This window comes from Patiria miniata, unplaced genomic scaffold (assembly GCF_015706575.1).
Source record: "Patiria miniata isolate m_02_andy unplaced genomic scaffold, ASM1570657v1 HiC_scaffold_1, whole genome shotgun sequence".
NCBI classification, from domain to species: Eukaryota; Metazoa; Echinodermata; class Asteroidea; order Valvatida; family Asterinidae; genus Patiria; species Patiria miniata.
The window spans coordinates 10,988,956-11,005,003 of NW_024037047.1; the positions used below are offsets into that span (position 1 = coordinate 10,988,956).

Genomic DNA, 16,048 nt, shown 5'->3' on the forward strand with positions numbered 1-16,048 from the left:
ACGCGGTTGGAAATAAAGTAAGCACTGGGGACGAGGTTGTATTTAAGCGTTCAGCGTTGCGCGTATTGTTCCAAAGCGCCAGCGCTACAGCGTTGGGTTCAAACATTTTCATGAAGTGGTGGTTTGGAAGAGAGAAATACATTTTTCACCAATTTTGTATTGAAATAGAAGTTCAAAAATATCAAATGACAAGGATCTATACGTCAGTTATATAAAACAAATATTGAGTGGCTTTAAATTGTGAAATGGGAGGAATATTATCGGTCGGTAAAATCTGGACTTTTCGATCATATTCCTCCCATTCCACGCCGAGCCACTCAATATTTGTATAATATGGGGGAAATGGGAGATGGCAGGCTGTGGCAATCAATGTGAGAACTACATGTACATGTACATGAAGTACCGGTATAAAAGAAATGTCACATTAAATCTGCATAGATGGTAAACCTCTCAAGTACATTCCAAATACAATGTACAGTCGAACCTCGTTAATAAGAGCACTGTTAATACAACATTCTGCTGATCACCCAATCCTTTGTTCTTCATTGTTTTCATTCCGGATAATACAAGATTCCTGTTATTACAAGGTGATCTGCAAAGTCGGAAGGACCACTTATTATAGACGAGGTTTGACTGTATTAACAATTGTGTACAAAACACAAGCTCTACCTGTATCCCTCAAAATCAGAGTAAATAAGGGTTCATTTTGCATATCATTTGATTCTGTGTCACAACTGAAACCACTTTATTTCAGCAATGATCGCAACTACTATAAGAAATAGATAGTGTCATTTTTGGACTGGGAGTGGCACTTATTATTACTATACCTCATACATATTCATGATCGAGAGCCGAACGTTCACTGGTCAATTCACCATCACGTGCCAGATGTTATTCTTGCTGTTTACCAAACGCGCGCGCGAGGATTCACGCACATTGTAAATACGCATGCGTAGTAGACTGTCGCATGGGTTACCCGTGCGACAGTCTACTACGCATGCGCTTTACAGAGCAATCGAGGAACTGTCGCACGGGTGCAGTACGCACGCGCGAACATCGCACAGGAGAGATGCATGGTTGCACGGTTCGCGTAAATGTTAATTTCCAGAGCTCAATGATGCCGTACTGGAGAAAATGTATAGACCGTGTAAAGATGTCTCCTGTACAAAAGAAAGTTGTACACATTGCAAACAAATGTATTTACAACTGTAGTAACTGTATTATATTGCAAACAAACAGTACTAGTAATTGAAGTTGAATCTTTTGGTGAGCTGTACTTTGTAAGTTTCCCCGAATTTTGTTTTAGGTGCATAATAATAAAACAACATTCGGCAACTGATTATGTATGAGGTATAGTAAAACAAATATAACATGGTTTATTTCGGGTGGACAGTCGATATTAGCTCCCCTCGGTATTGGAAGTTGACAAACTAGTTCCCTCAGCTTCGCCTCGGGAACTAGTTTGTCAACTTCCAATACCTCGGGGAGCGAATATCGACTGTCCACCCTCAAACCATGTTATATTTGTATACTGCAGTTTAATATTGATTTACACAGTACATTTCATGAGAGAACACAAATACAAAATATAGAATTAACATGGCCTAATCACGTGGTTATGTAAAACGTCAATGGAATTTATCAAGTATTGCAGTCCAAGAAGGTTGGAAATTGCAGGTTAAGTGGATATAAAAGTTGTAAATATTTTGAAAAAATTGCTTAATCCTTGCATTCAAACAGTAAATGTTTTATAAACAGTACAAAGAAGCTACAATTGGGTCTAAGAAACAACTTTCCCATTCCTGATCCATTTCCAGCCTCATTCATTTTAATCAATTATCTTTGTTTTTGTTTTAATCTGTGTCGGGGATGGGGTACTTGGCAAAAGCATTGTATGGAAGGTACCCTTCCCAATTACTATATCAGACTATTTCTGTAATAAACACAACTACATGTACTCAAACAAGAATCATTACATTGATATACATGTAGTGATGCACAATGGTCACATTATGAGTCTCTTATGTGATAACTTATGCATAAAGAACCTATCGACGAACGACGAACGCCTTGACCAAGGCTATATCATTACCTATCTAACGTGCTTTATCATCAAACAACTGTCAAAAAGCAAAAAATGGAAATGAAAAAGAATACTGCACTTCACATTTACAACCATAACACATAAAAAAATATGAGAGAAATCAAGGAAGTTCCATTTTTTTTTAAAAAGTAGTATTTAAAGATATAGTTCATCATTTGTAATTTGTGCATTTTGTTCGTTTGAAGCAACAAAAGTGTTCAAAATCTAATGAAAGATACTGAACAACTAACCTGATGAAGTTTCAGCTAAGCTTCAGCTGTATATTCCGAGAAAAACAGCATTCTAGGATCTCAATTTCAAATCAAAACTTACTGAATCATGTTTTGAATTGTTTTGAATTGCAGCTATACGCGACGTCGCGCACTGATCCGACGATTTATAGCAACCGCGCGCGCGCGTGTGCGTCGTGCCAATGCTTGCGCGCGCTTCGCCGAATAACAAAACGAACTGCTAATTTAAATTTTCCTACGGTACGTCTTAAGACGCACCGTTGGAAAGGCCTTCTTTCGTTGATTACTTCAAAATGACAGCTTCCCAGAAAGAATAATTTCACAGGGAGTTTAGTTCCCTTACTATCTTTCAACCAAGTTTGTTTTTCAACAATAATTAGGCCAGTTACTTTTCGGATGGCTGCAAATAATGGACTATAGCAAGTTCATGGACATTTGCTCTGATTTTCGAATAAAGAAATATTAAAAAAATACTTCTGTGCACTTTGGCCATTGGTGGTTACAGTGACATGTTGCTATAGACACTGTACTCTATTTCATATAACAGAGTGAATATTCATTTCTGTGACATAAGTAATGACCACACACTTGTTATTACAGGATGAGTGCCTGCTGCCATAACTTGGGGAAAATATATTCCTTTTTTTCCCCAAACATCAATATTAACATTGCAAGGGAAATAGCAAACTGAAATAATCATTCATTACTTGATTAAAAAAAATGATCTCTCTGGTTTAAATTGCTCTTTAAAAATTAACAGTGTACGGTAGAAAAAGTATGATCAAGTTTTAAATATTCACAGTACAAAACTGGTATCATGTTTTCACAAAATTGCCAGCAATGTTTGTATTGAGAATATTGATCTAATACAAACCATATACACAATATAAGACTAAAAGTTAGCTACATGAAAGGTGCATTCTATTAATACGATTGTGACAAACATATTGAAAACCATTTGTATTAATTGCCACCATCTTATTCACATTAAAGAAACATCAGTACTTCAAAATATAAGGAGCACATTTATGTTGTAGGATCTTTCTATCATGAAAAGAGGTATGTTTCCTTGTCTACATCACCTAAAATCACCTTTCTGTATCATCTTAAGTATGGCCTATACATGTACATGTCTACACACATGCATACATGTGTGCAATATAAACTACACAAATTATGATTGGCTGACTTGTTCCCTAGGCAGATATTCACTGGTTATTTGATGAGCAACTTGGGATTTAAAACTTCAGTTGATCCCAAAGAAAAATTATCAAAATGAAATATTAAACAAAGATTTGTGAAAAAAAGATACCCGCCAACATCCCCCCCCCCCCAAAAAAAACCCACCCCACCAACTTCAAACTATGTGTTTGTGTGTACATGTACACCTACTCAGTAAGGCTGCCAGAGGTAAAAATGTGATGTCACTTGTATCCTTGCATGTGAGATGGATGTGATAACAAGGTAGGATCAAAAGGAACAGGCGCTCCTACTCCCCCAACAGGCTGGTTACCTAGTAATGGACTGCCAACACCATGCTAGAAAAGAAATGGATTAAAACAAATCAATACATACAATTTACACAACAGGATTACAAAAACGAGTAATTGAGTAAATGTACATGCATATTAGAATAGGAAATCGTTATATCCTGTCTTTGATACTTTTTTTGTAGTTTCATTGGTCTAGAACAGCCACGTTTCTAGTCCATAAAAATAACCGTTTACTTCATATACACTGCTTTGCATATACATGTAAATAACTTCATGTACACCACGTTGCACCTAATTTAACTCAAATTAACTATGTTGCGCACACTACCTCAGTGTTGCCTGCGCTTTTAGGGCCTGTCCACGCGCCTCATGACGGAGAACTACAAGCGCTCAGTCTCATGTCTGGTAGGAAAACTCGCAGTTATCAAAGATTACACTGCAGTGATTTAATTTATGTTTTGCATATATAGTAAGTTACAAGTCTTTATCATTTTGACTTATGGCACGATATAACACAACAATTGTTGACTGCTGTGATTTGAGATATGCCATTGTTTAACCCCCTCGGGGTGCATAGCGCCTTTCAGATGTTCAAAACACTGTATCTCACATCCATTACCTGTGTGTAGTAGGCCATGTCTGGATACGTGTGGGAAGGCTGGGGTCTGTAAGCTGTAAGCCCTGTACCCACACCAGCTCTGTGATGCATGTGCTGTTGATACTGTTGTCTTGCAAATTGTTCAGCCTCTTGCTGACCAATATACTGTGGGAACAGAGCATGACTTGGTCTCTGCATCCTAAAAACTGAGTGGCTGGAATATGGATGTGGTGTGAATGCAGAACTTGTTTGGCCGTCTGATTTCTGTCTAGTTGGAAGAAGATGATTTAAATGTGACCCTGATGGATACCCATGAGAGACTACACTGGCTTGACCTGCATGCACCGGGTGGTCAGTATACAGTGACGAATGTGCTTGGTTATATGCAGGTCTAGGCCCAGCATATCCCCTCGCAGCAAAATGATCTTTGTATCCTTTCATGCTTCTAGAGTCAGTTGTCAGCATAGAAAGAAAACTCTCAGATTTTCCAACTGGCATCATTGTTCCAATACCTCCACCTTTGTCTGCATGTCTCATTTGCACCTGAGACATGTTATCCTTTCCATGATCTGCGCGACCGGCTACATTACTCTGGTCTGAAGAGGAATGTGGGTACTGTGGAATAGATGCCACTTTCTGTTGTCTGGCAATAGATGTCTCTGCACCTTGCATGACATTCTCTGGTTGTCTTATTACTGACTGACTAGAGTTGGAAGCAGCAGCTTCAACTGTTTGATTAGGTAGTTGGACACTTCCCTGAAGAGAAGAGCAGTACACTGGGGGTACATATCTCAATCCCAGATGAGCTGGTGAATGATTAGACATTGGTTGCCTTGATCTGTTGGGTTGTTCCTTTTTGTCTGTATGACAATGTCCAGGAGCATCTCGATAATGGACATTTCCACTTGATGACAAGTTAAACTGCCTCATATCAATAGAAGCAATGCTATCATCTTTAGCAATGAAGTCAGGGTTATCCTGTCTGGCGTTCTTTTTGGATGACATGGACAACATATACAGATTTTTGGAGGCATAATTTGATTGCTGGTTTTCTGATGTACATATATTAGACTTTCCATGAAGTAGTGACTCAAGTATATTGCGACTTTGTGAATTGCTTTGGGCTGCCTTTGTGGTACCTTCTTGGGATAATTTCTTGTGATCTGGATGCATCTCATTATGATTTGCCATTGTGTGCATATACAAAGCTGACTTATCAGCCGCAGGATAGCCAGATGCACTTTTATCTTCAAAACCCAGTGGATGCCATAATTTCTGTGTCAGCTCACTTACATTAGTTCCTCTAGAGCTCTGGGATGATGGGGGTGGAAAATGTCCAGAATATTGGAAGGGATTGCTTGTTATATTTGTCGACTGTTGTTCGTTCCAGTGTGATGCTTGAAAGGAGTTGGATGAAGGCAACAAAGGCTGCACGGCTGGAACATGATGCACTGCAGTTTCTTGGATTGGTAACACTGTCAATGGTGCTGGCAGGTCAGGTAGATTTTCTGACTTAATGTTTGTAATTTGAGGATGACTTTTGGTCCCTGAGTGTGCAGATTGCTTGGAATGCTGAAAACCTTGATTCTGACTGGAAGGTACAAACAAATTTCCCCGAGGTACAGCTTGATTCAAGCCAAAGGAATTTTCACTGTGAAAAGGTATGTCTCTTTCACTTGGTGATGATGTCATTGGATTCAAAACATCAAGACGTCTGGAATTCAAATCTATCATTGCTGGTGGACCCTGAGATGTTAGTGTTGCTCTGTGCTGATCACGTGGTAAAGATTGCATTGCATTACCATCTTCAGAATGACTGTCGGGTACATATGGACGTACATTTTGGACAGGCTTGACACGGTTTGCCTTTGAGGTACTGGAAGCCTGCAAGGGAGCATTTGACATCTGACCCTGATTCTCTTTACAACCTAATTCAGTTGTAACAGCACCCAGAACATCTTTCCCACATTGTTCGAAACTTCTTTTTTATCATCATTGCATGGTTGTGTCTGTTGCTGATGTATATCTTTAACGGGAATATCGTCAACAGCTTGCTCTTTCGATAATAAACAAGGTGCAAATGCAATAACACCTCTTGGTTTGAAAGCACTGGCATCATTTTGGTAATCTTTTCTGGAAGTAGTACAGGTGGGGGATTTATCAGCATTCAGTTTATTTGTTTGATCATCATTCTCAGAGTAGTTTATTGTACATGTAGACAATATGGATGTTTCTTGTTTCATGTGACTATTTATAGTGGGCACGTCATCAGTGTCAGTGAGTGAGGAGACCTTGATATCATTCTGGTTGCCTTCATCATTGCCATGATCTTGCCTATCTTCATGCTGCTCCAATTTAACTTGGTGTTCACTCTTGACAGTTTCTTCCTTTATTTTATTCACATCTGTATCATCCTCCTCATCACTAGCAACTCTTGAACTATCCTGGCTTTCAACAATGCTAGACTCACTACTGCTTAGACCCCTTAGTCTAGCATACACCTTATCATCCATTTTTTCCAGTCGTGTATTGGCATTTCTTGCAGATTGACGCTGTGGAGGTCTTTGATGTACATAGTGGTCCAGAACACTTGAGCTACCATCACTGTCAATCCCATCACTGTCAACTTCCTCTTTTGGGAATATCTTGTCCATGTTGTACTCCAAACAAGATTTAAGATTCTCAGCCATCAAGGTGTATTCTGTTTTTAAATAATAATGAATACAACAAAGAAAGAGATGGATATAAAAATGTTTGGAAGACTTCCTACCTGAACCAAATGTTTACCTTACATTAACCCAAGTGATAAAGATTGCATATTATGTTGCTCCATACAGTATGTCCCCAAAAAAGTGACCGTCTGCCTTTTTTTAAACCCTAACCGTCCCGAATCCTTCAAAATCCTCTTTGACAAAATGGAGGAATTTGGAGGATTGAGGTTACATGGCAAAAGTGCGTTACTGATTTCATAGGATGTACTTTGTCAAGGTCTTGGGCCGGACATTGTGTTGTTTTTTGCTCGGCCATGCATAATTATAGGCATGGATTATGCTTGAAATCCTCCATACTGCTCCAGGATGTCACTGGCCAAGCCTCAACATATTGACAGTCACTGCCGCAGGATTTTGCAGGATTCAGGCAGTGGTCACCCCTCCACATACCATATTCAGGAAATAATGGAGGAATTTGCAGGATTGAGGCTATATGCTATATTTCCATGAGGCCAATTGGAGAATTTTGCAAGATTGAGGCTACATTCTTGCAAAAAGGCCTAGGGAGTTAGGGTACAACTACAAAACCATGAAGTCAATTTTGAAACTGTTTTGATTGTGCAGATACCGCTTATCCTTGGCCTAAACCCCACTGAGTGTTATTCAATTTCCATCACGCCTCAGTGCACAATGGTCAATTGATCACAACAACATGTGTAAACACTTTTCCCAAGTTCCTTGCCTTAATCAATTCCAGTACTGTGTTATGCAAGCTTTGTAAAATCCTGCCTGTTGTGAAAAAGGGCTGAATGTGGTTGGGGATTGGAATTATTTGCCCTTGAGCATTAAACTTAGGTCTTGTCATGATGACTGAAAGCCAGCCGAATGATTTCAAGAATTCAGAGTTACTACTTGTTTAAGTTTGTAGAAATGTTCAAGGTTAGGGTTTTTTATTCAGAAAGGAAGGGGGGTTGATGAATAACATTACTAACTGGCAGCCTGATGTATTTTTCTCTAATCACCAATACTTACCATTTCCAGGACCGTTGTATTCCAGACAGTTCGTAAATAGTTGGTTCATGTCTCTTTCAAACTATAGAAAGGGCCATGTGAAAGTAAATAAAGAATTAAATAAACATGAAATATAACTGTTACAGATGTGCTATTACGGCCAACAGCTTGTCTATGTAACCTGTACCCAAAAAAGTGACCGTCTGCCTTTTGACTTGTCTATGTAACCTGTACCGTAGTCATGGTATCTAAGATAATGCAGACTGTCCTCCCAAGCTAACTTCGAAACACACGTAGATTAGGAAACAGTCTAAGCACAGTCATAACTACAAAAAGCATTCTTTCATACTCAGTATTCACTGCTCAGAGAGTAGACTGCAATCAAAAATGAGAATTTAATGACCAGATCTACTGCCAAGCTCTAATTCAAAACCTTATGTAGTTATTATTCCAGTGCCATTTCAGAATGCTTATAATTCACTTCCCGTACCTAGCACGGGTTTATGTTCTACATACACAATTGTTACTTTCAATCATTTTATATACGCATGTAAATGCTAAGATATAAGTGGACACTATACAATTGTTGCCTGCTGTGGCAGGGTCCATTGTGTTTTGTACACCCGAGGGGGCAAATGGCACCCGAGGTGAAGCCGAGGGTACCATTTGCCCCCTCGGGTGTACAAAAGCCATGGACACCGTCACAGCAGGCAACAATTGTTTTGTTATACCACAGTAATAGATTACAGCTGTCCAATTCTGTCACTGATAACATGTGAAACTGTGGGGTCTCTTCCTGTTGCCGTGCAGAATTGGCAAACTTTTCGTACAAAATTGTCTGTAAAATATTTTTTGTCTTCATGCTGATGCTGTCCTGATCGAAAATCAAATTTCTGATCTCAACCTTTGAAACAAGAGAGAAACCCCTTATTGGAGGCGACCTGTTGTCATCTGCCGACATTATTACCGTGAAATTATGGTGAAATTGGCACAGTTAAAAAAAGCAGACGAACAGTAATGAATGATAACAATGGCAGTTTTAGCTAGCACAAATAGTGCTTCACTGTCCCCGGTGGCACATCTCACAGGAACATACATCAATGTACGTTGTACCAGTGTAGCTACAACCTTGTACCCGAGGTCACACAAATTTAATACAACGTGGTAGAAACGACACTTTTAACACTGCGGGAAAGATCAAGGTAATGAACCCCGTGGGGTAAATCTACTCATGTATCACAGAGTACAACGCTCATGTGTTTTTTGGGGCATGTCACGTGATCCACTCTCGACCAATAAAAATTCACAATCTATTACCGTGGTATAACAATATTTATTGGTCAACTGATTGAAACTAAAATGAAACATGACTACATGTACCTCATCTTTAGTCTTGTAGTCCCCTTTCTTGAGCTTCTCTTGTATGAAGCCGAGACACATTGGTTTGATGACAATTTGATAGTATGCAGGTGCATATGCTTCATCTACAGGATCTAAAAACGGCCAGGAATCTTCATGTTTACTGACTGCATCATACACTATTGAGGGTAAAACAAAAGGCATTACAAAATGTACTAAAATAAAGATCACATGCTAAAATCCGTAGTAGTACATGCAAGTCCAAAATGGAAAACAAAATAAACATGTCACCGGCAGGAGCGTATCCAACTTTGGATGGGGGGGGGGGGGGGGGGGGCAACCGCACATCTACGCCCAAATGTGGAAATGTTTGTTTTCTCCGGACACTTGACCTCCGTAAAATGAACAAGCGTTGGGGGGGGGGGGGGGGGGGAACTGGTACCCACCTTCAAAATGGGGGCGCTCTTCAAAACTGACCATTATTATGCATACCGCAAATTATACCCATTTTCACAGTGCATTGTAATGGCTTTTTAGCGGGTTTTTTTTGGAATTGATGTCAGAACTCTCTAACCATTTATTAAAATAATTGCTGAACACAAAAAATTGTGACAAAAATCTGCCGGGGGGGGGGGGGGGGGGGTGGGGGCAGAGTGCCCCCTCTGGATATGCCACTGGTCACTGGTTAATCATGGAGAAGAGGGCAACTTCATGTATAATGAAAACAAACATGGAAAGCTCCTCCAATAAGGCCCATAAAATACGTCTGCTTCCGGTTACCCGACCAACCCTATTTTTAGGCCGTGACCCTAAAAATTTTATCGGCAAGTACAAAAAAAACAAAACCAATCAATCAATAAATAAATAAAAACATTCTGTTGTCTTCTCTGTCTTCACAAAACACCTCTCAACAACCCTTTTGCATAAAAAATGCCTGTATTTATTTGTTTGCCTACTTACATTCACTATTTTTTTAGAAGAAACCTCCGTTGCTTTGCGATAACTAGTTTGCAATTCGATGTCGCGGTGACGATATAAAAACACGTGCGTAATGCTCAATGCAGCAATGACTGGTTCCGGCCGCGCACTAAAAGGGCTAAAAAAAGGCATGATGGAAATTTGGTAACCAGTTTATGCATTGCTGCAGTGCACTGCAGTGCACTGAAGTTGCAGGTCGGATTAGACATCGTAAAAATGCCAAGAAAACACCGATGGAGAAGGAACATTTTTGCACGTTAATTCATAGAACCTGATCTCTGTTGTCGGTGTATGTATGTGTTCATGAATTTGTTTTAAGGTCGTACTACACGTACGGTATTTGGAGTGATACGATGCAGCGTGTTTCCCCAAAATTTCCTACCATAAAAAAAAGGTTTGTCACCCGCCACACACGGTGTACCACACACGCTTATACTGCGCGATGTACGGCCAGTGTTGGCCAGTTTCCCGTCGCGTCTTGACTAGCGTTGTGCATAAGGTGTGCACGACCTGAATTTTCCATTATTTTTTTATAGCTTTTATAGTGCAATGGAAATAGTTCAGGCTGAAATTCGCATATAATTGAATACCCATTCAATCTGCACAAAAAAAAATGGTCCCCCCCCCAAAAAAAATGTCTGACCTACTGACCCTATTTTTGAAAGGTATGTAATCGGAAGCAGAAATATTTTTTTCTTGGCCTAATCTAATGTTCTTCTTCTTATTAATGAACAGAGAGTATGTGGATGCAATTTCCACACAAGCTTTTTCTTAATGTTAAGATATATAAAACCCAGGGGCAGTAAGTGAGCTTTCCATTGATATCTTGGAGGCATTTTTCTGTGAAAACCTTCTTTGGAAATTTTGGGTAAAACATCGTGAACACACACAGACATAAAAAAAAAATAGGTTCAAGGGATATTCAAGAAAACATGAAAGCAAGATTTCCATCAATTGATGATCTTGTGCCGCAGCGCTAGTTGCACTTTCGACCACAAAGAAAATGATACATTTTTCTTCCAACATCATTGGCGGGCACAAGATGGTGCCCCAGCCCGCTGACTCATTGGACAGAGTCATCGCACTGAATCATGCTGTGCAATGACCTCCAAGGCCACTGGATTTGACCTTGTGATTTTTGCTGTTGTGGATTTTGTTGTTAAGTTTTTTTTTGGGGGGGGGGGGTGGTATTTACAGTAAAATGTTTTCAGCAGTCCATCTCACAACCTGCTGCATTTACCACAAGGTGGACAATTTGCATGATCAATGTGCAATGGTGAGATAGGCCATGGAAGATTTGTGCCACCGATAAAGAACTTTATGTTAAAAGGGTAGGTGGACATGTGGAGGGTCATAAATGTAAGGTATGGAATCCTGAATGACTATGATTGTCAACTGATAGTAATTCTGTTTTGTTCATGTTTTCATGAAGTTGAATGTGTCTTGAACCTACTTGTCTAATGTCTGGATGTGCGCATACTGTTTTACCCCAAACTTCCTGAGAAGGTTTTCACATATTATTTTCAAGGCAACGAACCTTAATCCAGAAAAATGCATCCAAGATATATTTTCATGACCAGAAAAATGCATCCAAGATATCAATGATTAGATTAGATTAGATTTCTTTATTGTCATGCTCAAAATGGAAAGCCAACTGCCCCTATGCTCAATGGAAAGCTAACTGCCCCTAGTTTATGGAAAGCTAACTGCCCCTAGTTTATGATACAACCATAATGTATCCCACATAAAACCATAATGTATCCTACATAAAACCATAATGTATCCTACATAAAACCATAATGTATCCTACATGAAACCATAATTGGAACCATTTCACAGCTCAACAGTTTAAAGACTGCACCAGCCCCCAGGCCCCCAAAATTAAATGAAACAAAGGAACAAACCACAATGTTGGCGTATAGGACAGCTGGAATTTTCAAGAGTAGTAACATGCCTCAAAATCCTAATAATTACTCCAAAAGAGTAATGGTTGGCATCTCTGGTATTGGAGCCCAGAGAGGCCACATAAAGCTTATACTCGATCGTAACCCCATCTAAAAACACGCTAACATTGTGCAGCAGCAGGATTCCAGTCAAACCAGTGAGTTTGGCGGTTTTGAGACATCATCTTATATTGAACAAATTTCATGTTGCCGATGCGCATGGCTACAGCAACGCGCGCATACCAGAAACTGAGACTTTTTGGGGGGGGCCTAATATAAGTTAATACATGTTTATATATGTTTCAAGACAAAATATCTAGGGAGTGAGACAAGAATATTTCTTCTTGAACTAAGAATCTTTCTAATTTTAAAAGTGCACAAATCAAGAATCTGATTTGACAACTTCTTTATATCCAATTATTTAAATACACTTACCTTGCTGCAATGGTGCATGGATGCTTTCACTCGAGGCATTTACTTTCTTTACTTTCTTGGAGTCTGTTTGCTTTTTGTGGACAGAGCTCTGTGATGTTTTTAACGATTTGTCACCATCTACGTGCTCTAAATGAATCAAAAGCATTTCAGCAAAATCAAATAAGTATTGTTACTACTAAACATGATCTCTAAGAGTGCAATCACAGGTGTGTTACAGTGCCTGGAACATAGCTGTACACTAGAGGAGATTGACAATGAAAGATTGATCATTGAAATGTACAGTGCGTGGACAATGTATTCAAATTCACAAAAACACACCAGGGGCCATATTCACATGCTCAGTGATTACATATTCTTATCACTTGTGAACTGAATTATATCGGAAATTAGTTTTATTTATTGTCTTTTAAAATTGTTTAAATGAAAGTTGCCCATCACAATGCCCACGAGGGCTACACAGTAGGCCTGGGCAAGTAGTGGATTTTTCTACTTGAGTTCTCGCAAAAAAATTACTTGCGAGTACATGTAGTCCAGTACTTGCGAGTAGTTAACCAAATTTCCACGAAAGCAGAAAAATGACATACATGTATACGTTAGTGTGACAGGAAGTAACTACAAGCAAATAGCATGCAAGTCACACCACATTCTTCAGCACTGAGCTATCCTTACTGTGCGACGTTTTGGGTCATGTACTTGAATTTTGTTTGTTTTGGACGAATGGAATTCTAGCGAGAGGGGCGGAAGGAGTGATTCCCTGTTTGCAGGGGACGTATTAAGCTGTGAACCCTAAACCCTCAATTGCTACTCGCAAGTTCCTGCTTCTACTCGCGCCAGGACAAGTACTCGAGTCGATGAAAAACTACGAGTAGAACGAGTAACATAAACTACTCGCAAGTACTCGATTACTACTTGAGTACTACACATAGAGAAGAGAAAGAAAAACAAAGTTCAGAAATCAAATCAACAAAGGGGAAAGGTAGCTATGTAAATGTACAAGTACATGTATATTGCACTTCAGAAATTCCAAATTGAGGTAGTGCATGGAAAGTAACTGCATAAGAATATTTCACAGAATTTTTTTCAGCACAAGAAATATACAGGCCCGGGTGCAAAATCTTTCTGTAACTGGTGTTTTTACTTTATACAATGGACTATGAATATCTTCCTGTATTTCACATTGGTAATCTAACAGATAATTACCATGTTGATTTGGATGTTGCTGTAACTTGTTGCGTAGTTTCATCTTCTCCCGCTTCTCTTCTTCAATCTGCTGTCTTCTACTGGACTGCTCTGCCTCCTCAATGGATTTCAATCGTTCCTTTCAAAATATAATTAAAATGTGAGAATCACATCAACAACATATGTACAACATAGTACATCAGTGTTGAACCTTTCAAGTCTCTGGCACACACATACAGGGTGAGTAAAAGTAAAAAACAAAAAAAAAACGAAACCCAAATGTCAGGACTATTGTTTTATTGAAGTTCTGCATGTAGCACTTTCAAAATCTAGGACATTAAAGCCCAATTCATAAGCTTTTTTTTGTACAAGAATCATTCAAATTACTCATGTACTTTTTAAGTTACGGAATTTTAAACACAACCACCGTTTTAAAGTTCTGTCCATGGATCACAAAAAAGGTTTGCGTTCTTTCAGCAAAACGAAAACAATTCACACACATCCCTATGTGATTTGTTTTTATTTTGCTGAAACACTGCCTTTTTTTGTGATCCGTGGACAGAACCTTAAAATGGTGGTTGTGTTTAAAATTCCGTAACTTGAAAAGTACATGAGTGATTCGAATGATTTTTGTACTAAAAGAAAGCTTAGGAATTGGGATTTTATATCCTAGATTTTGAAAGTGCTACATGCAGAACTTAACTAAAACAATGGTCCCAACATTTGGGTTTCGTTTTTTTTTACTCACCCTGTACTTTGCACCTGATTCTGTTTTAAAATATTGAATTTAGAACTACATGTACAAATAGAATTTAATCAAAATAATTTTTTACAAAATAGCAATGAACAATGAACTTTGTGAATTAGCAGAGCTCAAACACACAACATGAAAGTTTGGAATCTCCTCCCACACAAAATGAAAGTAAAATAACTTAAAATAAAATCACCGCACGAAAAAACATCTTTACATAAAACACGACAGTCATCACACAATGTCAGGGTGCAGGGCTTGAAATCTCCCCCACTTACATTGTAGCTAACGCTAATGGCAACTTGTGCAACCATATATATTGGAATGTGTGTACATGTAGTTTCATTCAAAATAAAGTGTTACGTAACCTTTAGAAATCGCCCTTTGCAACCATATGGCTGGAAAGGGCATTGCACAGGCATGCCTGCTTCTACATTGAAACATTTATTCTATTTTTCCCAATATCTTTAGCTATCAAACTTGTCAGGTAGTGTTGTGATTTTTTTTATAACCACAGGGTTATATAAAATGATAGGGACTGAGGATTTACAAATATGTAAATCAACAGTACCTTTAGTAGCTTTACAAATATGCAACTGATGCTGTGATTGCTTATGTAACATGCTTGACATACGTAATCTGAGTAGTTTGACCCATTTTCTATTTTGCTTTTAATCCTAATCGTATTTCTTTTTCAGCTTTGTTCACAAACCTGATTTTAATCAAGTCGCTGCAGTTTTGATTGGTTAATCATCTACGTTCTGCACTTTGTAGAATAAAATGATTTTTTTGGGACTTATTTTGTTTTTAATCCATCTCATGTTTGAAATATGGGGAAAAGTTATTAGCAATGGAAAAGAATTGCGCATACATGTAAATGTTTACAACAGAATGCTGCTATAATGAATATCACTACATTTGTGTATCAACGTATCTCACTAGGTTCTTATCAGGGGCAACACAAAAGTGATGCTGATATGTCAAACAAGGCAAATTACCTCCTCTTCCCGTTTGAGCTGCATGATGACAACTCGGGATGATGCTCTTCTTGGAGCTAATTCTTGAAGTTTCTTACGCAGTGCTTTTTCCTAAATTGGGGTAAAATTATAAGCAATGGAAAAAAATAGAGTACTGCCAAAAATATGTTCTCATTGAATATAGATGTTTACCATAGAGTACTGTTATAATGGACATCACTACACATGAACATCAAACATTTGGCTATAACAAACACTGAGTAACTTCCAAATGTTATG

At 38.7% G+C, this 16,048-nt stretch overlaps 1 protein-coding gene across 1 annotated transcript in view; it reads right to left on the reverse strand.

Moving 5' to 3' along the window:
* Positions 1–2,644: 2,644 nt before the first annotated feature.
* Positions 2,645–16,048, reverse strand: part of LOC119723070 — a 37,078-nt gene continuing 23,674 nt past the window's right edge. Inside the window, 8 exon segments of the mRNA XM_038193573.1 lie at positions 2,645–3,872; positions 4,447–6,402; positions 6,405–7,126; positions 8,169–8,229; positions 9,528–9,685; positions 12,863–12,988; positions 14,063–14,180; positions 15,791–15,880. Coding sequence (XP_038049501.1) covers positions 3,759–3,872; positions 4,447–6,402; positions 6,405–7,126; positions 8,169–8,229; positions 9,528–9,685; positions 12,863–12,988; positions 14,063–14,180; positions 15,791–15,880 — 3,345 coding nt within the window. The 3' untranslated portion in view covers positions 2,645–3,758.